Source organism: Schistocerca nitens, chromosome 2, assembly GCF_023898315.1.
Source record: "Schistocerca nitens isolate TAMUIC-IGC-003100 chromosome 2, iqSchNite1.1, whole genome shotgun sequence".
Lineage (NCBI taxonomy): Eukaryota > Metazoa > Arthropoda > Insecta > Orthoptera > Acrididae > Schistocerca > Schistocerca nitens.
The window spans coordinates 143437099-143461198 of record NC_064615.1 but is presented as its reverse complement, the minus strand read 5'-3'; the positions used below and the strand labels follow the sequence as shown (position 1 = coordinate 143461198).

Sequence of the window (24100 nt, the reverse complement as noted above, 5' to 3'; positions counted from 1 at the left end):
TTAGCCCTAAAAAAAGTGGGGGGGGGGGGGACGGCAGATTTGTCGCCCCTCGTAAAGTGCCGCCCCGTGCGGCCGCACGTTTCGCACGTGCCTTGCGCCGGGTCTACTGGTTGCTATTGTAGGAGCTGAGTTTCTTGTTGAATTATTTGTACTGAGTCTTCATATGCTTGAGGAAATACAATTAAGAAAATCTTCTGTTTACTGTAATTAATTTTTTCGCTAATCATTTCCGCTCCTGTTAAAGTTTTTCACGATGACGGTTGCCGCACCTCTCTGCAGCCACTCTCTCCTTACTACAGTGCAGAAGCGGTACATAACAACTACCACAAGCAATTACTGAGATTGCATGCCCGGACTCATAGAATGTTACGCTTTCTTCGATTATTCAAACTTGTTCTCATGTTTCTCCTTGGGACTCTGCTGCCGGACTCGAATGGTGGAGGAATCCGGAATCGTTTGACAATGGCCACTTTTCCTATTACAGACCATATGGCCTGTGGTTACACGCTGCGTATTCTTCATGCAGTGGTTTCATTTGCCTTCTGCATCCTCATGCCGTGGACCAGTACTGATTCTTCCGTCTTTTAGGATCTGGTTCTCGTCCCAGGGCAAAAGAGGGCCTCAAACCTCTGTCCGCTCCAACGACTGCACTGGAGGAACAGGGGTGACTTCTTATGCGGAAAAACTTAGGCGACCGTTTTATTCAAAATTTAGGCAATGGCCGTGTTAGAAACCGGAACCCATGACGGTTTGAGTACTAGTCAAAGACGCCAATCGTAGACACAGCTATGCCGAATAGTTTCGCCGCCTAACCAGTGACAAGTGGCTCTGGCTCAAGCACTGGCTGCACAGTGGAGCTGTTACGCCTCAGCCGGTGAAGCGATTGCCTCGGTTTCCCACAGGTCGGCGGCAGTTGGCACGCACTGCGCGCCCGTCCACTTGGAGACCGGGGTATGCAGCGGAGGTCCTGGCCGCCCGCCGTCCACATACAAATGGGCGCCAAGTGGCGGCAGCATTGCCGCACCCACCCGGGCGCAGGCGGCGCGCTCACCTCGGCGCCGTCCAGATATATCACAGTGCGTCGGCGATGAAAGAAACAACAGCCGCGGTCCTCCAGTCAAAGCGTGGGCGGTTCATGTTTCCATTCATGATGTGCCACTTCTTCAGCAGAGGAAGAAAACGTTTTGGCGCCAACGTCGGTCTTCCCACCAAATGGAATGTCATCACCCTTTGCGTGTTTAGCGCTGTTGACTGTTGGCGGCAGGGCCTACATTTCGATTCTGTGCAACCATCTGAAAGTTTTTTCTTTCGTTTTTTATTGCGGAATGATCTTCAAGTGAGACATGGTAAATAACACTTAAGACGCAGAACGAAAAGGAAGAGAGTGACGTACGTTACCACATCTTATGTAGGTAATGTCTCATTAAAATTAACAAATTATTCAACAAAACCAACATCGGCAGGCTCAAACACAAAAACTACAGAGGAAACTCTACGATTCCCACATTAACTACTTCGACATTTACAAAGTTTCACGTAACACATGTCACAAGTTCTATACAGGACAAATCAGCAGAAACTTCAATATTAGATGCAAAGATCACACAAGAAACAGTGAAAACAACCCATCCACATTCTTTCAACATCTGCAAACAGAAAAACACGACGTAAAGTCCATAAACTAAGCACTGTAAATCCTCCCTATTACGCAAAAGGGAGCAATCACGAACCTCCTTGAAGTAATGGAGATATGTTCAAAAAACATAACCCTCTAGATATACCGCACGAACATACACAAGCACACAAAATACACTCCTGGAAATGGAAAAAAGAACACATTGACACCGGTGTGTCAGACCCACCATACTTGCTCCGGACACTGCGAGAGGGCTGTACAAGCAATGATCACACGCACGGCACAGCAGACACACCAGGAACCGCGATGTTGGCCGTCGAATGGCGCTAGCTGCGCAGCATTTGTGCACCGCCGCCGTCAGTGTCAGCCAGTTTGCCGTGGCATACGGAGCTCCATCGCAGTCTTTAACACTGGTAGCATGCCGCGACAGCGTGGACGTGAACCGTATGTGCAGTTGACGGACTTTGAGTGAGGGCGTATAGTGGGCATGCGGGAGGCCGGGTGGACGTACCGCCGAATTGCTCAACACGTGGGGCGTGAGGTCTCCACAGTACATCGATGTTGTCGCCAGTGGTCGGCGGAAGGTGCACGTGCCCGTCGACCTGGGACCGGACCGCAGCGACGCACGGATGCACGCCAAGACCGTAGGATCCTACGCAGTGCCGTAGGGGACCGCACCGCCACTTCCCAGCAAATTAGGGACACTGTTGCTCCTGGGGTATCGGCGAGGACCATTCGCAACCGTCTCCATGAAGCTGGGCTACGGTCCCGCACACCGTTAGGCCGTCTTCCGCTCACGCCCCAACATCGTGCAGCCCGCCTCCAGTGGTGTCGCGACAGGCGTGAATGGAGGGACGAATGGAGACGTGTCGTCTTCAGCGATGAGAGTCGCTTCTGCCTTGGTGCCAATGATGGTCGTATGCGTGTTTGGCGCCGTGCAGGTGAGCGCCACAATCAGGACTGCATACGACCGAGGCACACAGGGCCAACACCCGGCATCATCGTGTGGGGAGCGATCTCCTACACTGGCTGTACACCACTGGTTATCGTCGAGAGGACACTGAATAGTGCACGGTACATCCAAACCGTCATCGAACCCATCGTTCTACCATTCCTAGACCGGCAAGGGAACTTGCTGTTCCAACAGGACAATGCACGTCCGCATGTATCCCGTGCCACCCAACGTGCTCTAGAAGGTGTAAGTCAACTACCCTGGCCAGCAAGATCTCCGGATCTGTCCCCCATTGAGCATGTTTGGGACTGGATGAAGCGTCGTCTCACGCGGCGGTCTGCACGTCCAGCACGAACGCTGGTCCAACTGAGGCGCCAGGTGGAAATGGCATGGCAAGCCGTTCCACAGGACTACATCCAGCATCTCTACGATCGTCTCCATGGGAGAATAGCAGCCTGCATTGCTGCGAAAGGTGGATATACACTGTACTAGTGCCGACATTGTGCATGCTCTGTTGCCTGTGTCTATGTGCCTGTGGTTCTGTCAGTGTGATCATGTGATGTATCTGACCCCAGGAATGCGTCAATAAAGTTTCCCCTTCCTGGGACAATGAATTCACGGTGTTTTTATTTCAATTTCCAGGAGTGTATTTTGAAAACTTTATTGGTATTATGAAAAAGAAAAACGGTTAAAATAAACAAACCAGACATACAAATAATAGAACATTAACATCATATAACAAAGATATAACAACAAGAAAACTTAGCAAATCATAAGCCATGACAAAATTACGTAATAAAAATAAAAAATGAAATAAAACATAAGAATCTCCAGAAACCAGACAAAATTTCGGGTAAAAACATAATCAGAACCTAACCTAAGCAAAAAATCGAAATATAACCTAATGTCCACATAGTACCTGCTTCTAGTGTTAACTATGTAAACATTTAACATCACTGATTTACTGTCATCCAAGCTCTCGAGAAGGAAAATAACGACAAAAACTGACTACTATATATTTAAAATAAGATATAACAGAACGTTAACAACGAATGTCACAGCAACATCTAAATACGAGTACCAAAAAGATAGCATATGGCAGAATCGATATTACAAGCAAGATAAAAACACAAACGAGTGTATAATACCTTTATGATCTTAATTTCAGTTTACAATGGCTCTGAGCACTATGGGACTTAACATATGAGGTCATAAGTCTTCAGTTTACAATATCAAGACTATCACATATTAATGTATTAGAAAACACTTGACGATGCTTATACAAGTATATCGAAAGAGCACATTGTGACTCCACAATAAAACTCATATAATGAGCAGTGTAACTGGTATATCATTATCGCACTCATGTCACTACAAGACATATTTTGCACTGTGGGCCCTAAGGAACAAATAAGATTGTAAAAAGTAAAGGACATTTGACTGGAATGTGACATGTCTATTTTTCCTATCCATGTGAGCAAACAAGGTCAGCTGTTTCTCTGTCATCTTCAGATGATCTTAACGACATCATATCTTTCAAAATGATGTAGCACAGCATCATCACACTAAACTAATGTAGTTCACTGCAGTTATACAATTTCGTTAATGAAGGTGCAATTTGTAGTCCTGAGTCCTTTACACCAAAATGAATGCTTAATTGTTTCTGTCTCTGCTCCACTATCGTTTCTTAATTCACTCGAAAAAGCGTGGTGGTAACGTCTTTCGATTAATGGGAAACGAAAACTGAAAGAACTTGCTTCCGGAATTTCCCCTTCAAAATAGCTGTTACTTTTTAAGGAACATTTGTAAACTCGTGCCAGTAAAAAGTAACAACACAACACTGCACTCCGTGCGAGATGAGGTCTCTAAGATGGTACCTTAAGATTCGCGGAGAGATTCTGCAGAAGTACAAAACATTTTACTACCAAAGCTCATTAGATGTGTGGACAAAAAAGTACATGCCATTTGTTCTCGTTAACAAATCCAGCGTCTGTCAACAGACAAACGTTTCATAAGTTATCATTATTCCTGTTGCCATTAAGCTGCCAAGGAAAACTCCACAGTGGTTAGATATCATCTATCACTGTGAAAGTGTGTAACTAAATTCTGACGGAACTACTTTCATTAGTACTTTAGTTTTCTAGTCACGTAGGAAGCTCGTATCTCATTTCCTGAGGAAATGTGGCAAAGCGGCTGATTATTATTACGACGTGTCAAGAAAGGCTAGTCAGCAACCAGTTTATATACATACGTTAGGTGCTGTTTTCATGGGGGAACGCTGGGGGATGCGTACCCCTAAACGTTTTCGTCTACAAAGTAATATTTTTACGATGTTGAGAACTTGGAAGAGTTCCAAAGATTTATTTCACGGACGTAGATTTTTATTTCATTTTTTCGTGTTGGTAATTGCAATACGAATGATACCAGTGCAATTTTTGGTGGGAAAAGAGATGTCATAGACTGTTTCAAACATTTCGAAGCTGCGGCAACCGTTCTCGACAGCAGAATCGCTGGCAGCCAGGTTGACAAGGATATAGTGCCCTCAGCCGCTAAGAGTGGGCGATGGTAGTGCTAAACAGATATGGGTACGCTCAAAGCCGAGCTACCGATAGATGTCTCTATGGTCCCTCTACCATGATCCTTTGCGATTCATTGCCATCTTTGTTTTGTTCTTCTGTATTTGTTTGCGTTTGCCGTTCCGTTTGCTGTTTCATTTGAGGTGTATTTTAGGTCAATTGAAGTGTACGATACCATTTTCCTTTATTGTTCAGGTGTTTATGGGAATCGCATGCTTCATTTGAGGTGATGTAAACTGAAGTGTTCGATACCACATTCTCTTGTATGTTTGGGTGTTTCTCGGTATCACCTGCTTCATTTGAGCTTTAAAGTCAACTGAAGAGTCCGATCCCCAGACATGTTGATGACATTATGGCTAAGGGTAGACAGGTGGTATTCCATGCTTCAGTTATAAGTGATTTTCGCTGGATTTGTTTTTTTTTTTTTTTTTTTTTTGGAAAAAAGCACTGTATACGTTCCCCTGAAGCCAACTTAGAAGCCACCGGCAAGACAATATTTTGTATTACAAGTCTTATTTAGTAACTTTATTCACAACTGACTTCGAAATCCATGGATATTCAAATGTCATCGATAAACCTGCAAACTGTCTTTTCGTCATCAACTCATACTTAACGTACTATCAGAGATTACAGTCAACTCTTTCCGACTATGTAGGTTCGCCGTTTCATCCTATAACAACCGTTGTGCACTTCGCGAGAACTCACTGCATTTCACCTTATAACTCACACATTAGGCTATAATCGTCTGTTATTTCGTTTTGTGTAGTCAAAAACGGATTAAATAATAGTATTTTTCTGTCTAAATATGGTTTCATTGTGTTAAATATTCAGATCGCCTATCTGAAAGCACTGCATTGACAAGGTATCCATATACAACGTCTGCTATCGTGTGAAGCACATTGCAAGGCTACCTTTACACTTTACAACAACAAAAGCAGATGTAGGCAAATAGAGAGAAATGAATATTTGGTAATAGGCAGTCCTCCTACCTCCATGTTTAAATAGGGCTTGACATCAAAATCTGAAAAATACGGTATTAGAAAAGGTACATACAGTAATAAATTGGGTACAAAATTTTGTGCTCAGAAGTCCTATCCAAATATTCTGTGAAGCATGGAATATATTGAGACTGATACTTATTGGAAGGTCACCTCAATTGGCATGAACTGTACGAACTTGTTTCTTTGCGGACATTTCAATAGTCTGCCTAGCTAAACATCAGTGGGATTAGACACAGCCTGTTTTTATGATACGTACAGCATACGAAAATCTTAAAACTACGCCAGGAATCTCCGAGGAAAAACTGACGACACACAGTGTCAGGTACGTCGAAATAGCATATGTGTTCATCACATTCTTCTTGTATTGTTATTGCTATGAAACGGTTTGAACAGTAGTGATTAATAATTTAAACTTATCTGTGTGCTTTACAAATGGCAGTGAATAATTTATAGTCCCTTTTATTATGTGTGTACACACACACACATACATACACACACACACACACACAGACACACACACACACACACCCTGATTTGGAGAACGAAAATAATCTGTACAAAAATCAACATGGATTCCGAACAGTGATCTTGTGAAACCCAGCTCGCTCTGTTCCTCTATGCGATTCATAGTGATGTTGGCAACGGCGCTCAAGTTGATATCGAGTTCCTCGATTTCAGGAAGGCATTTGACACCGTCCGGCACAGCCGTTAAGTGATACAGTTGGTAGCTTATCGAGTATCGGGCTGTATTCGTGACTTACTTGCAGATGGAACTGATCACGAAGCTCTTAACGGAACAAAATCGACAATTACAAATGTAATTTCTGGAGTTCCACAAGGAAGTGCGATAGGCCCAGATAGGACAATTATTCTTTACAGTGTATATAAAAGACCTAGTAGAAAGCTTCGAAAGCTCTTTAAGACTATTCGCAGATGGCGCAGTCGTCTGTAACAAAGTAGCAACGGCAGAAGCAGTATCGATTTGCAGAATGGCCTGCAAAGGATTGATGAATGGTGTATGTTGTGGCAGTTGACCCTACACGTAAATAAATGCAATATACTGCGCATACGTTGGAACCGAAAGCCATTACACTACTGATAATAAACTGCTGGAAACAGTACCTATCGTAAAATAACTGGGAGTGTCTATTCGGAGAGACCATAAGTGGAATGACCACACAAAACAAATAATAGGAAAAGCAGATGCCAGACAGATTCAAAGGAAGACTCCTAAGGAAAGTAACTCATCCATGGAGGAAGCGGCATGTAAGGCGCTTGGAGAACCGATTCTTGAGTATTCTTCAACAATATGGGATCCTTGCCAGATAGGACTGATAGAAGGGGTAGAGAAGATCCAACGAAGAGCGCCGTGTTCCGTCTTGGGATCGTTTACTTGGCACGAGAGCGTTACCGAAATGCTTAACAAACTCCAATGGCAGACGTTACAAGACAGGCGTTGTGCATCACGGAGACGTTTACCACTGGCATTTCGGGAGAGCAGTTTTCATGAAGAGACGGACAGACAATATACTACTTTCCCAACATAATGTCGAATAGTGAACACGAAGAGAGATTTCGAAAAATTAGAACTAGTGTCTAGGCTTACAGACAATCATTCTTCCCACGCGTCAGTCGCAACCGAAACAGAATAGGAGTGATCAGTTAGTGCGGGGTGTGATGCAGATGTAGAGGTAGATGTAGATGTAGCTGAGCCAAATCATTCCGCCCACAGCCCACCGCAAGAGCGAATGCCACCTCGTAGCATTACGAGCAAGTCATGCAGTAAGGAAAGCATATAAGCGAAGCAGAGAGGAATTACGATGCATTCCAGAGACGATAAGGCCTCAAATGGAGACATTCACGCACATTAGCGACATTAAGAAAGGGAAAATTCTTACGGCCCAGCCCCTGGGAACCTCCATCTCGGGGAAGCGCTCGGCGGTTGGCGTGCTACTATCGTGAAGTTCTATGGAAAAGTGGTTGACCGGCGACAAGGTGTTGGGCATGCACACCTCATCAAAGAACGTGGAGGTCACTCTGTAAACCAGGATGGACGGTGATTTGTGGAAGATCTGATGACAGTGTGTAGCGATGCACGGGTCACCAAATTTGTTATAAAAATCAGTAACTTACTCAAGGGACAGTATTTTTCAGTACATGTATTTTGTTCATTCCAAGCAAGTGTCGATTCGTGACGTCATCGTCCAGACACGAGTTGACTGTAATATGAATCCGTTTTAGCAAACTAATAACTTCTCACAGGCAATAAAATTTTATTGATTATGAAATACAAGTTCTTGAAGTTTATTCAGACTCGGAAATGTTTAGTTACTAATTACACTCCATAATTTATTTGTTTAATGTAACAGTGTTTTGAGTTTTGTATTCATAAAAAGTGTGAATACATGTGCTGCTTTTACTCTGAGACAAGTTATCACTTAAGCCGTCGGCACACGGACCGTCCTGTCGAACGTTAACGTTGAGCGTGCCAAGTTGAAAATGCTGCTGAACGCTCAGGAACGATGCGACTTGAGCATACGGTACGTGGGCCCCAACGTGGTATACGCGATCGCAACGCGCTCCAGCGGCAGTTGAGGGATGTTTCCAGTTCGTAAACCACACTGTTTACACAACGGACGCGCGTAAAATTCCCACGTTAGCTCTATTAAAACGCACATTTCCTCCATCGTCCACGAAAAGGAAATTACCATGTCCAATCAATAAGGACACAGGCTTATATAAGTTCCATTACAAACAGTGCGGTACAAATTTGGAATACTTCTCTGCATAAAATAAACATTATTTCATCATTCTCACATTTTAGTAAAACCCGAAGGTCAGCCTTACTTGATCACTACCCAGTAGCAGAATCTTTGCGACATGTGAATTACGAAGCGCAAAAGAAAAAGGAACAAAGCTGTCCTGTAGATTAAGCCAATCGAACAAAATCACCCCTCAAAAAAGGTGAATTTATATTTACATAACATCAAATCATAGCATTTACTTACATTAAAATAACAATAGAGTATTAGAACCTAATAAAAACACGAATGTTACGAAAAAAAATTTGGGAGTGTTATGACGCGAACCACCGCCCCAACAAAAACTCATTATTGATCAAAGAGGCTACTCATTATGCTAATCCTACCATTGTTTCCTTGTGTGTTCATATTGTATTACCCATGCTATAAACGTTAATCGTACATAATTATGTTACTAATTGAAATTTAATTATAACAAATTGTTCCAAGGATAATACGTTTTGGGTCGATCTTCAGTTTGTCGCTGTCTTCAAATTGCCTTTTCTCATAATACGCAAGTTACAATAATTCTTTTGTCACGAATATGATGTTTCTCATTATTTTATTGGAACAAATCACGCAACTAACAACGGGTTTTCCAGTGATTCTCAATTTGCTGGTGCTCAGAAACGGCAAATATACATAGAGGCTAGAAATGAATGCCAATATGGCGCCTCACAACTCTGTACTGAAGGGTGACGGCGTGCATGTGACGTAGATGGCGTTGTGCCATCTCATTGGTTAACGCTCAGACGCACGCTCAGAATATCTGACATGCCAGCTATTGCTCTGCACGTTCGGAAAGACTCCCGAACGTGCTATTCCACGCTATGACGTCAGAAAATCGGCACGCTCAACGCTCAACTTTCGGATGCACGGTCCGTGTGCCGACGGCTTTAGAGTGCCCAAAGGGAGCGTGTACAGTTCGCTGAGCTATGTAGTGAATTTTATTTTGTGATCTTGACCCGAATGGAGAGTAAATGCGGTTTCATTTAAACTTTACGTGAGACAGACACATCATATTATTACAAAAGAGTCGTTTAGCCCGTTAGGGAAAACTGAAACCTGCGCGCTCGATTTGAAATAAGTTATACGCTAGTGCGTGATCGAGCTGTCCAGTAAATCGTGCACAATAGTTACAAATGCGTTTGGACTTAATGCAAGAAGTTAGAAATTAATTTTGAGACAAGTGATGATTTTGACAAAAAAATTGTCCGAAAGTTTACTCAAAATTTCGAGGTCCAGTCTTAATTGAGACACGTATGACCTTGTTGATTTCGTTGCCTAGCAACACTGTAAAGCAGTTTCATTAGAACGATTTGCGACGTAGTAAGGCCCATTATACACACAAAATGTTGCACGAAGTTTTCTGACCACGTGAGAGTATGAGAGTGTTTTTCTTTCCATAAATGCCAATAAACCGGCAGTTTCCAAAGTTAAATTATTAACTGTTCTGTAACTTCATTGATTGTCCTACACCACTACGGAACTTGATGTATCGTGTCTCTTCACAGGAGATCTTAAGAAGCCGAGATAAACAATAAGAAGAAAAAGACTAAAGAAGAGGCGTCGGTATAAGTGTACAACGCTGTTGCAGGTACAAGTATTTGGGAGCACACTATGCAGAGCATACTGTTGTGCATGAGCTCCCATGCAGACAACTCATGGTTGCATTAATCACATTTCTTGATTCACCATTTCGATGATCATATCTGTGTACGCCATGGTACAGGCGAGATAGTGTTAGAAACATGGGGCAGTACTATACTATGGGAAACATTCATTTGGGAGGACGACGGTTCAATCCCGCGTCCGGCCATCCTGATTTGGGATTTCCGTGATTTCCCTAAATTGCTCCAGGCAAATACCGGGATGGTTGCTTTGAAAGGGCACGGCCGATTTCCTTCCCCATCCATGACTACTCCGATAAGACTGATGACCTTGTAGTTTGGTCTCTTCCCCCAAACAATCCAATCCAAGATCCATTCATCTGGGCTTCATCGGGACGTATAGAAGTAACCGAAGGAACCATGAGGCTGTAGGCTACATGAATATTATTGCGAACCACCTGCATCCATTAACGCTTGATGTCTTCCCTGCTGCTGATGGGATGTTCCAGCAGGATAATTGTCAGTGTCACAGGGCCAGAATCGCGCTAAAGCCGTTTCAGAAATACGATAGGGCATTCTCTTGGCTATCAAATTAGTCTCATTTGGACCTCATGAACCGCTTCCGAGACGATATCGGCCACCAGCTCCGCGCCCATAATTTATAGGAGTTGCCTGACCTATCGAACACAGCTGGTGCCACGTATCTCCGGAGACGTACCAAAGATTGACGAAGCTATGACACGCAGATTCGCTGCTGTATTATGTTCCGAAGACGGACCAACATGCTATTAAGTAGGTGATTATACGGTTTTGGCACACTGGTGTATTTACATTTTGATCGTCTGCTGCAGTGTCTAGTGAGGAGGATAGTGATAAGTTACTTGTCACGTCACACACCGACAAGCATTAATTCTCATGATATGTTCGATGAATAGAATCGTTACCTTTGTTTGCACGAGCGACCACAGTAAAATTTTTCCTACATATGTCCACTTCTGCAGTATCTCGCTAGGCTACCATCCTAATGTAGTGGTGCCTTCTATGCCAATGTATCCTCCAAGACTCCACCACTACAGGATGTTAACAACATACATGCAAATTAGTTACCTCGAAACATAGCCACAATGCGAACTCTATTTGTGGATCATGCATTCTGAGGAGGATCACTTACAGGTGATGGAGGCAACCCACCTGACCAGGAGCTGGTGCAGTTGCATGGCGAAGGAAGCGAAGAGGCAGCCGAGCGCCATGACGAGCCCGGCCAGCACGGCGGAGAGGCGCGTCCACTTGCGCCTGCACAGCGCCACCGCCAGGGGAGCTGCCAGCAGCGACATGGCCGCGCTCAGCGCGCCCAGCCACGCTGCAACACCACAGTGCATACTTTCATAGCTGGATGTGTCACGTTTATTATAATACCAGCTTAGCGCCAGCGTCTGCGTAGCAATTACATAAAATATAATGTTCTAAACATATATTAGGGCTATTGAAAATTTCCCGTGGTGACCGTTAAATACACTACTGGTCATTACAATTGCTACACCAAGAAGAAATATAGATGATAAACAGGTATTCATTGGACAAATATACTAGAACTGACATGTTATTACATTTTCACGCAATTTGGGTGCATAGAGCCTGAGAAATCAGTACCCAGAACAACCAACTCTGGCCTTAATAACGGCCTTGATACCCCTGGGCATTGAATCAAATAGAACTTGGATGGCATGTACAGGTACAGCTGCCCATGCAGCTTCAACACGATACCACAGTTCATCAAGAGTAGTGACTGGCGTAATGTGACGAGCCAGTTGCTCGGCCACCATTGACCAGACGTTTTCAGTTGGTGAGAGATCTGGAGAATGTGCTGGCCACGGCAGCAGTCGAACATTTTCTCTATCCAGAAAGGCCCGTACAGGACCTGCAACATGTGGTCGTGCATGATCCTGCTGAAATCTGGGGTTTCGCAGGGATCGAATGACGGGTAGAGCTATGGGTCGTAACACATCTGAAATGTAACGCGCACTGTTTAAACTGCCGTCAATGCGAACAAGAGGTGACCGAGACGTGTGACCAATGGCACCCCATACCCTGACGCCGGGTGATGCGCCAGTATGGCGATGACGAATACACGCTCCCAATGTGCGTCCCCCGCGATCTCACCAAACACGGATGCGACCATCATGATGCTGTAAACAGAACCGGGATTCATCCGAAAAAATGACGTTTTGCCATTCGTGCACCCAGGTTCATCGTTGAGTACGCCATTACAGGTGCTCCTGTCTGTGATGCAGCGTCAAGGGTAACCGGTTCGTGCAGATGGTTGTTGTCTTGCAAACGTCCCCATCTGTTGACTCAGGGATCGAGACGTGGCTGCACGATCCGTTACAGCCATGCGGATAAGATGCCTGTCATCTCGATTGCTAGTGATACGAGGCCGTTGGGATCCAGCACGGCGTTCCGTATTACCCTCCTGAACCCACTGGTTCCATATTCTGCTAAGAGTCATCGGATCTCGACCAACGCAATCAGCAATGTCGCGATACGATAAACCGAAATGGCGATAGGCTACAATCCGACCTTTATCAAAGTCGGAAACGTGATGGTACGCATTTCTCCTCCTTACACGAGGCACCACAACAACGTTTCACCAGGCAATGCCGGTCAACTGCTGTTTGTGCAAGAGAAATCGGTTGGAAACTTGCCTCATGTCAGCACGTTGTATGTGTCGCCACCGGCGCCAACCTTGTGTGAATGCTGTGAAAAGCTAATCATTTGCATATCACAGCATCTTCTTCCTGTCGGTTAAATTTCGCGTCTGTAGCACGTCATCTTCGTGGTGTAGCAATTCTAATGGCCATTAATGTAGGTTTCTTTGATTTTGTTCACAAATTACAACACCTCCTAGACTTTTCATGCTAATTAAGGCAACAGAAGCGTGGTCTCTTTTGAATTTAATCCTGACCAAAAAGCTATTCTGGTAGCTGAAGTTCGTTAATCCTGTCTTTTGAATTCTTGTGGTGATATTTCCAAATAAACTTTCATACCCCAGCACAAATTTTCTTATTTCTAACGGAGAAGGCAAATACTAGATTTCACGGATTCAGCATCAAAAATATTTCATAAAAACTTTCATCCTGTATTTCACCCTCTTAGAAGGCGAATTTCCACAAACACTGAAACATCTGTTTTATGAATTCAAACCGAGCATTCAAACAACAATTCTCATGGTTCTAACTTAAAATATACTTTAATAGTTCTTTAAAAATGATTTATTTGAAAAAAAACTTTTGGCCAACATTTCACCCCAATAGGGGTTGAATTTCTCAAATGCTACAACAGGTATATTTTTATATCCGACACAGAAACCAAACGCCAATTTTCATAGTCTAGCCTCAAAATTACCTTTTGTAGCGGGATATTTTAAAGAAATACTTCCATCCCTTACTTCATCCCCTTGGGTAAGGATTTTCGAGAAATCCCCTTAAACGATGCCTACCGTATGACATGAACACCCTAGCCAAATTTCAAGTTCTGTCCTTAGCAGTTTGTGCTGGGCGATGACGAGTCAGTCAGTCAGGACGCTTCCTTTTTCAAATATAGAGATTCCAAGCTATTGTTTAGTGATCGAATGAATTTCGTTGAGGAAACCAACGCTCTGCCCCTGCTTTAAGGAGGGTTTCAGCTTTAATGTAGATGCAGTTCATACCCTGACTCTTTACATTCAGTAGCAGCACTCAGGAGCAACCGGATAAAGTGGTATGCAGATTTATTGTAAACCGAGTTAGTGGCTTACAAGATACCTTTCGAACATGTAACAGACTCAACACGTCGTAGCATTGACTTCCCAAGGCGTCTAGTGCAATAGGTAAGGGTGTTGAGACTTGTAGCAAAAATGTTTAAGGCGGCCCACGTGCCAACAGAGCTTTCCAACTCGTGTTTCTGACTCCCCAGACCAACTGGCCACAACAGGACATAGATTTCACTGCCACTTAAAGCCTGTTACCTGAGAAGTGGCCAGCCCTTGAAATCCAGCAAAGCTATCCACAGCTTACGTTTAACGTCTGTTTGCTGTCTGCAAAACAGGATAAGGCCCACACAAATTAATTGCCTATGTTTAAAGGACGAAAGACGAAGAAGACAGTAGGGGGAGATTTATGAATGCCAGTCGCACCTCCACACGACCTCAAAACTACAGTAACATGTCGAGGCATTGAATCTAGAATGTGTTGGAACCATTCAGGATAGATAGTGATTCAATCACCTTCCAGTGCTACCTAGTTGGTGTTGAGTTCATCAGGCTTACACAGGTTTAGACAGCATTCCATAAATGCTTCATTGTGTTAAGATTTGGTGATGAGGGGTCATGAACTCACTAATAAGTTCATCAGGTCACCTGCGTAGAGCTGCAGAGAGGTGACATTTCACAAGGTGCAGATGAAACACGGCACATCGCTCTCTAATGTTGGAAAGCGGTACTGATGGACTACAACAATGTCCACATAATGTATACCTTTTGTTGGTCCCTGCCGCCAGACAGTGGCACCTACTTGTGCCAATGTGAGCACAATCTTGACCTCAGCTGGGCCACCTCCGGTGTGTACACAACCTTGGTGACATGCTGTCACATGTAGCCTACGCTACATTCTCACGTATCTGTCAGCTGATACAACATCTGACCATGTCATCATTGTTCCATGGTCTACTCACGATATTCGGTGACCCAAACCGGCCATTGAGACCCGTACAGAGGGGTCACCGAGGAGACACAGTTCGGTCATGGAATGCTGAAGCAATCGTTGTGCATCTGTCTCTATGTATTGCTGATAGAAACGGTTTCCTGAAGCCTAACATCAAAGTCGGCGACAAAATCACTGATAGTAGACCTCGATCGCTGCCTATAGCTCCGAGGAGATGACGTGATGTTCGATCTTGATACATCTGCGGTCATCACGTGCGGCTGCCGGGGCATGCGGAAAAATTACCTCTTTTGTAATGTTTCTGCTATATTGAAGATCAACCTTAGACAGCGTTGACTTTGGTACCCTGATTCTTGTGTATTCTCCGATATGCAACGACTCATGCATTTTCTAGAAATTATCATCGCATGTTCAAAGTCTGTTAACTGGCAAAGAGCAGTAACATTCACAACACACCATTCTGCTTAGATAACATATCTACAGTCGCACCATGCATCAACATTCGGGCGTCATACACGAGACGGCCTTAAATGGGACAACCTTTCCCATGACTTCTGACCACTTTGTTCATAACAGGTTGAGGTTCGCCGATGACATTGTAATTCTGTCAGAGACAGCAAAGGACTTGGAAGAGCAGTTGAACGGAATGGACAGTGTCTTGAAAGTAGGATATAAGATGAACATCAACAAAAGCAAAACGAGGATAATGGAATGTAGTCAAATTAAATCGGGTGATGCTGAGGGAATTAGATTAGGAAATGAGACACTTAAAGTAGTAAAGCAGTTTTGCTATTTAGGGAGTAAAATGACTGACGATGGTCGAAGTAGAGAGGATATAAAATGTAGACTGGCAATGGCAAGGAAATCTTTTCTGAAGAAGAGAAATTTGTTAACGTCGAGTATAGATTTAAGTGTCAGGAAGTCGTTTCTGAAAGTATTTGTATGGAGTGTAGCCATGTATGGAAGTGAAACATGGACGATAACTAGTTTGGACAAGAAGAGAATAGAAGCTTTCGAAATGTGGTGCTACAGAAGAATGCTGAAGATAAGGTGGGTAGATCACGTAACTAATGAGGAGGTATTGAATAGGATTGGGGAGAAGTTTGTGGCACAACTTGACTAGAGGAAGGGATCGGTTGGTAGGACATGTTTTGAGGCATCAAGGAATCACAAATTTAGCATTGGAGGGCAGCGTGGAGGGTAAAAATCGTAGAGGGAGCCCAAGAGATGAATACACTAAGCAGATTCAGAAGGATGTAGGTTGCAGTAGGTACTGGGAGATGAAGAAGCTTGCACAGGATAGAGCAGCATGGAGAGCTGCATCAAACCAGTCTCAGGAATGAAGACCACAACAACAACAACAGCCTATCCATAATATAACTAGGTATTATTCTTTCTGAAATTCTCCACTGACGGTGCAACTGTCTTCTTGGATGTCGTGGGTGAATGTCCTGCGCCGCTCTTGCGACCACTCCTCCCACGAACCTGCAAACCAAAGGTACGACGTATAATCTGATCAAATCATGGATGAGCTTCCACGATCGTAATGCGGTGGCTCGTGGGTGAGTGACATCAGCAGCACAGTTTAGTCAGAATCGAACCTCAGACGTTTGCGTCAGCGCTCCTGATACCGTAAGGCACAGCTCAGAGACCACGCTTTCTCATCACTCTGCGACATAGACGTTCCGCGCAGTATCAAGAATCTACCAGACTTACACAACAGTTTGTAAGTCAGTGAAGGAGGTTACAGCTGCCTGACACCCTTAAATGTGTACATTGGTAACTATTCAGTATCACTTTCCAGCGATCGAAGCTGTTCACTGGGAAAAACTAGACCAAGTTAATTGACGTGAAAAACACAGACTTTTCTTCCAAGGCCTGCATTCACCATTTCTTTCCTTTTTTCCCGAGCGGGTGGAAATTCCGCAGGACGGTGGACAGTGTGCAGTTGTGACAGCCAGAGGTGACTTCGTTGAACCGGTAAGTCCTTTTAGTTCGATCGTTGCATAGGCGGCTGGATTCCTGCTGTTGTAGAACAACGTCGATAGTTGAGCGTTGCAGTGGCTTGTTTAATGAACTGAACGAGGAGCGAGTGGAATGGTGAGTGTGATTTTCAGTTTGCTTGTCCTCCACCTTGGCTGTTGCCAGCATACGTTGCTATTGATCTTATTACATCGTTGAATTACGAGCTGACGCGAGATTGTGGCTGTATGGGTCATATTTGCTCAGGGTCAGGCATCAGGTGTGGTCAGTTAAATTTGTGGTTGTCGTGACGAGTAGGTTTTTGCATAGGGCAGTTAATTGTATCCTGTGTGTGTCTATTCCTTTCCGCTACAAGCTTGCATATTCTTGTTGTGAACGATGGGGGTAAGCAATTTCATCGTGTTTCGCAATCGTTTTGGTAACAAGACTACGAAGCAGTCGCTGCTATACTGTGCAAGTAGCTTTACTTTCGTCCGCCCAAGTGGGCTGTCGGTAAGACTCGCTTGTAGTACTGTGTTCATTGAACGATGAGTATTTTAATCTGTTGCGCCTACGTTCTACGATCGTCGTTAGGATTGCTGACCCGTGATTGAAACTGATAAGATATCTCTAAGCAGAACGTTGTTCTGGCTGTTATTGTGGAGAGACTGCCTTGTAGGTGTGTCCAACGTTGGTTTATATTTTCAGTGCTGGCGACGACGTAAGTAGTCGCAAGTAAGGTTGTTGACTTGGTTACAAGTGACAAAGCGCCAGCTGCTGTTCTTTAGTGTATGCTACAAGCGGCGAGGTGACACTCAATTACGTGGAGTGAGCTCGGTAATTCTAATCCAAGGTTAACTACCTGTAAGATCTGAATGGCGAATGGGACTAGCACCTGATCACTAATTAAACACTACATAGCGCGGTTTTATCCATCTTAGACTATGCAGGTTACTACTTGCATAAATTAAATTATAACTAATGCCAAGGCCAGTGGGTATTTCGTAAGGTGTGCCATCCATTACAAGTAGTGCTCTTACGTTGTGGCTCAGAGTAATAGCGGGCCAGATTGGTAAATGTAATAGGCAGAAGGTGGCTGTTATTCGTCTGGTTAATACAATTGTTCTGTATACAATGTATAGTCACGAGCGCGCTACGTCATGATGGCGATTCATTATTAATTTTCCTTGCTTGTTGAAATTTCAAAGCCTAAGAAAGCTTAAGTAATCTTTTATCCAGGAAAATCGCCAAACAGCGGCACTTTTTGAGATATATTTTATTTTGAGAACCAGTTTCGGCATTTCAGTATGCCATCTTCAGGCCCCATATGCACTTCATGTACAAACCTGGGGAATGTAGATGACATATTGAAATTCCGAAACTGGTTGTTAAAATAAAATAAAATATCATCTCAAAACGTACGATTTTGGCGATTTTTCTTGGTAAATATCTGAGCAGCCGTTGTCCTGCGTCCACAATGAATCAACAGATAATTAAGTAGTAACTATTGTCTGGCGGCCTTGTAATTATTTACCTTCAAGCTGTAGAGTTGCTTTTCCAAATCAGCTAACCCGTTCAAAGAACTGGAATTCACTTTAAAATATCAAATTTTTGCAGAGAAATCATAGGCTGGAACTTCGAAATTTTATAAATAGATTATAGTAGAGAGTTGTTTCTATCGTTGTCAAATAATCGGCTTTGATAAATCGCTTTAGTCCCTCACCCCTCCATTATGCCTTCTATGGTGGGTGCCAGAAAATAAATCGTCGCTGCCGCAGAAAGTAGAGGCCGCCCACTTATACTGAGCTTTGTTTCAGAATACATTACTAGTCCTTCTCGCGAGAGTCGGTTACAGCTATACAGCTATACAGCTGACTACGCATGCTGCAGTGTAGCAAGGTGCTGAGATATCATGGATACAACATGGGCCACTGCCCGTGACGTTTTCAATACAACGCGCGTCCCTCGAAGTTCGGTCGATATGATAGCAGAGAATCTAAGTGTGAGGAAGAGTGGGAGTCATTAAGGAAGAGCCGGCCGTGGTGGCCGATCGGTTCTACGCGTTTCAGTCCGAAACCACGCGACTGCTACAGTCCCAGGTTCGAATCCTGCCTGGGGCGTGGATGTGTGTGGTGTCCTTAGGTTAGTTAGGTTTAAGTAGTTCTAAGTTCTAGGAGACTGATGACCTCAAATGTTAAGTCCCATAGTGCTCAGAGCCATTTTGAACCACTAAGGAAGAACATATCACATTCGAAGCAAATATAACAACGAGAAAATGTTACTTAGTAATTGGAATTGAATTAAGGGGCTTCGCTTGTAGCTGTTAGAGCGCCTGTGGTTAAACAAATACGCCAGTGTATACACCGTCGAAAGAAATAGTACACCGGTTTAAAGGTTTGCAATCCACTTAAGATTTATACTTGTAATAGTCCTTATGGAGTTCATGATATGATTACATTTACAGATCAGTAGCACAAGCGATTGTGAGGTACCGAATGTCGATCTATGCTGAAATACCCGCATTAGTAGTTGTGTAGCCTCCAAAGGTGCCAAAGCAGGCGTTGACTCTGGCGTCCAGTGGATTGTACAGATGGCGAATACTGTCCTAGGATGCGTTATGTCTCGCCTCCTCGACCTCTTCACGCAGTTCTGTAAGAGATGCTGCTTGATGAGTTGCACCAGTCACTTCTCGTTCCATCACACCCACGAGTGCTCGACTGGAGACAAGTGAGCAGATCGTCCTGGCCAGGGAAATCGCTGCAGGTCTTTGAGAGCATGTTGAGTGTAACGGGCAGTGTGTGGGTGATCATTATCCTGTTGGAACAACGCATCATCTTCCTCTAGCCAGAACGGCAGAAGAACGAATCTAACAGCATTCTGAAAGCACCGAGCGCTGGTTAGGATCACCTCCAGAAATACTAAGGCTGAAAGATAGTTGCGGCTTATCGCATCCCAGAGCATAAAGACTGGGGTGGGGATAGTGCGACTTGGGCGAATACATTCTACGAGACAGCGCTCAGTAGGTCTGTCGTGTGTGCAAATGACCATTACCTGCGGGCAGGCAGAATCTGCTGCCATCGCTGAAGGCTATGGCACACCACTAAAATCTTCCAAGTGATTCTGTGACGGTACCAATCGAGCTGTGCAAGTAGATGTGAGAGACGGGCTAGAGGTTTGCGTCCCCTTAGTCCAGGGCTTAACAACTGGCCGGTTTTGAGCGCGAGTACTCGCGTCTGCTCAGGCACGTGCTCGCGAGCAGGTGCAAGGTCGCGGAGTAGGGAGGGAGGGGAGGGAGGGGAAATGCGCGCGCACGTTTGAATGTGATCTCGCGTTCTTAGCAGATTTAACTAGCCATCTGAATGCTTTGAACATTTTACTACAAGGTAAAGATCTGCTAATTACTCATTTCATAGATCGAATACGAGCTTTTAAAATGAAATTGACACTTTGGGTGAGTCAGCTGGAAACAGGAAACCTAGCTCATTTTCCTAAATTATATCAGCACTTTCAAGATCTGACAGCACTAGACAGTGATTTTGATCTGTTCTCTCCATATTCAGCGAATATTTAAGAGATTCGTCCTGAGCTGCAGCAAGAAATTATTGACCTGCAGTGCGACAGAGAATACAGAGACAAATTTCAGAACAAGAAATACATTTTGGGATTCTGCAGAAACTTCCCTCAGGATAGATTTCGTCGTTGGCACGAACTGGCGGCTACAATAATATCAATGTTCGTTTCCACGTATGTTTGTGAACAACTGTTCTCTGCACTGAAATGTAACAAGACGCGCCTGAGAAACGCATTGTCTGATCGAAATTTAAACTGCACGCTGCGCCTAAAATGCACAAGAACAATTACTCCGAACATAGACGCAATTGTAAAGGGCAGAAAGTACAAGATAACCGAGAATCCCACACTTCAGTGACACCTTTTATTGTGTAACAGCTCACAAATTAATGCGAATGTAGAGGCATACACTAAGCTAATAAAATTATGTGGCATGTGTACATTCTCCTTTATTTCAAAATGGTTCAAATGGCTCTGAGCACTATGGGACTTAACATCTATGGTCATCAGTCCCCTAGAACTTAGAACTACTTAAACCTAACTAACCTAAGGACATCACACAACACCCACCCATCACGAGGCAGAGAAAATCCCTGACCCCGCCGGGAATCGAACCCGGGAACCCGGGCGTGGGAAGTGAGAATGCTACCGTACGACCACGAGATGCGGGCTCTCCTTTATTTGTTTCATTTGTCGCAGTAATAATTTGTGTGTGATATCGCTGCAGGTGGCCGCGGATTTACATTGACTGGCGGCAGCTGTTGTGTGCCCCACGTGACTTTCCCCACTATCCGCTCTGGTCCGGTAGTGGGGGTAGCGTGCTCGCGCTGCTCCGTGCTCGCGCCTTGCTGCTCACAGCTTGCTCCGCGAGCACGTATGTTGTGAAGCCCTGCTGCCTTAGTCCCTCTGCTAATAACCATATCTCAACAGTTCGTGTTGAAACGTCTGGGTTCAAAAGCCCTTTATATGTGCCGTGATAGCTGTAAGATCTGCCACTGTTGCCCTTAAAAACCGACGATCCTGGCGGGCGTCTGTGTTGCGTAGATGTCAAGAAGCTCATCTACAAGTGTGAGAACGTTCACGAGGCCACTGATATTAGCATCGTTGCACAACTGACACAACACGTCCAACTTGCGTGGCAATTTTCCGAATGGACCATCCCGCCACTCGTAAGGTCTCAATTTGACCCACTTCATACTCGCCCACTTGGCTGTTGGAAGCACGAGTGCGTCACTGTGGCATGGTTCCCTGCTTGCTTCATACGTTTGCACCAAACTGCGCCTTCTGGCTGTGAGCATTCCCTATTTAGGATTAGACACAGATGACCGTCTGGTAGCTTTGCCACTGCTGTATCTGTTGGAGGATGACTTTGAAGTGCTGGCCGCAGTGGCCGAGCGGTTCTAGGCGCTACAGTCTGGGACCGCCCGACCGCTACGGTCGCAGGTTCGAATTCTGCCTAGGGCATGGAAGTGTGTGATGTCCTTAGGTTAGTTAGGTTGAAGTAGTTCTAAGTTCTAGGGGACTGATGACCTCAGAAGTTAAGTCCCATAGTGCTCAGAGCCATTTGAACCATTTGACTTTGAAACCATTACCAGTACATCCACTATGCCCCGACTGGCATACGCCGTCATCTGGTCAAAACTGACGTGTTCTTTCCAGGTGTATTAATTTTGCCCGGCAGTGTATTTAAACGATAGTTTTCCATACGCAACGATCCAAAGCGTGGCTACAGTTTATCATGAATTCTTTTTTGTAAATAATCTCTTAGTTTCTTAGTTCTTCTTGCCGAACATCTGTGCTTCTTTCAAGCATAGTCACAAGGTGTAATAGCCATTATGATAATGTGTAACGTGGGCAATAGTATGGTGAGTATGAATGATACTTTGATGAGACTAAGGGGGATAACACGTCGAAAAGAACGAGTACGTAGTTCTGCGATGGTACATAAGTGGAAGTGCTGTCATAAGAGCCGCCCAGACTCTCCAAAACCCTATCTCTGCGAGATGATTTGACGCTCGTCTTGTATGAAAAATTCGAAGTCATGGATTCTAAGTGTGTTATGGTCTTTTCGGTGAGATATCCTGCAGAGTGCCGCAGTATGCTGAGAGTGACTTATATAAGAGGGCACCTAAGCTTTGACTCAAGTTCAAGGATGATAAACATACCAGCTATCCTGGTATGTTTATCACTAGCGCTAGTTTTCAGGTCCAGCCAATAAACGGATCCATACAAAGTGGGGAAGGTTTCAAATGTATGTGAATGTTTTCGCTAGCCTTTGTCGTATCAGGCAGTTCATAGGGTCCAGCTCTTCCAAGAGGGGAAAAGTTTAATGGCGCGAGCCTAACGCAAAAGTGCTCGTTGCCGACAGCAGCTACTTACAGTAATTTGCGGGCGCGGCACTGCGCTACGGCGACCTCTTAGGCGCCACAGCCGCGTGTAGGTCGTTGACCAGTTGGTTATGCTGTACGCTGGTACAGTAACTCCATACTTAACCATCATACACAACCGCTCGCTCGACGAAAGACCTGTACCCAAAGACTGAAAGGCTGCGCAGGTCACACCAATATTGAAGAAAGGCAATAGGAGTAATATACTAAATTACAGGCCCGCGTTAACACGTCCAGAGCAGTTAAAGGGTTAACGTCGATAATCAGGAGGATTTTAGAACATATATGGTATTCGAACATTATGGATTACGTCGAAGAGAACTGTCTATTGACCCATGACCAACACGGATTTAGAAAACATCTTCCTTGGTGAACACAACTAGCTTTTTATTCTCACGAAGTAATTAGTGCTACCGACAGGGATGTCAAATTCATTCTGAAATAATGGATTACCAGAAGGCTTTTGACACCGTCCCTCACAAGCGTCTTCTAATCAAATGGCGTTCTGCTGGAAAACCGTCTCGGTTGTGCGACTGGATTGGTAATTTCGTGCCAGTGGGGGGTCACAGTCCATGATAACTGATGCAAAGTTAGCGAATAATACGGTAGTGACTTCTGGTGTTCCCCAAGGTAGTGTTACAGGGCCTCTGCTGTTTCTTATCTATAGAAAAGTTTTAGGAGACAATCTGAGCAGCCGTTTTAAGTTGTTTATAGATGATTCTGTCGTCTATCGCCTAGTGAAGTCATCAGAAGATCAAAAAAATTGCAAAACGTTCTAGAAAAGATATCTGTGTGGTGCGAAAATTGGCAATTGACCCTAGAAAAAGAAAAGTGTGATATCATCCACATGATTGCTAAATGGAATCCGATAAACTTCAGTTACATGATAGAGCAATCACATCTAAGGG

At 44.4% G+C, this 24100-nt stretch overlaps 1 protein-coding gene across 1 annotated transcript in view; it reads right to left on the bottom strand.

Annotated features, from left to right (window-relative positions):
- Positions 1 to 24100, bottom strand: part of LOC126234877 (monocarboxylate transporter 12-like) — a 184539-nt gene that overhangs the window by 92869 nt on the left and 67570 nt on the right. Inside the window, exon 2 of the mRNA XM_049943618.1 lies at positions 11768 to 11936. Within this exon, the coding sequence (XP_049799575.1) occupies positions 11768 to 11936 (169 nt within the window). The remainder of the gene's footprint in view (positions 1 to 11767; positions 11937 to 24100) is intronic.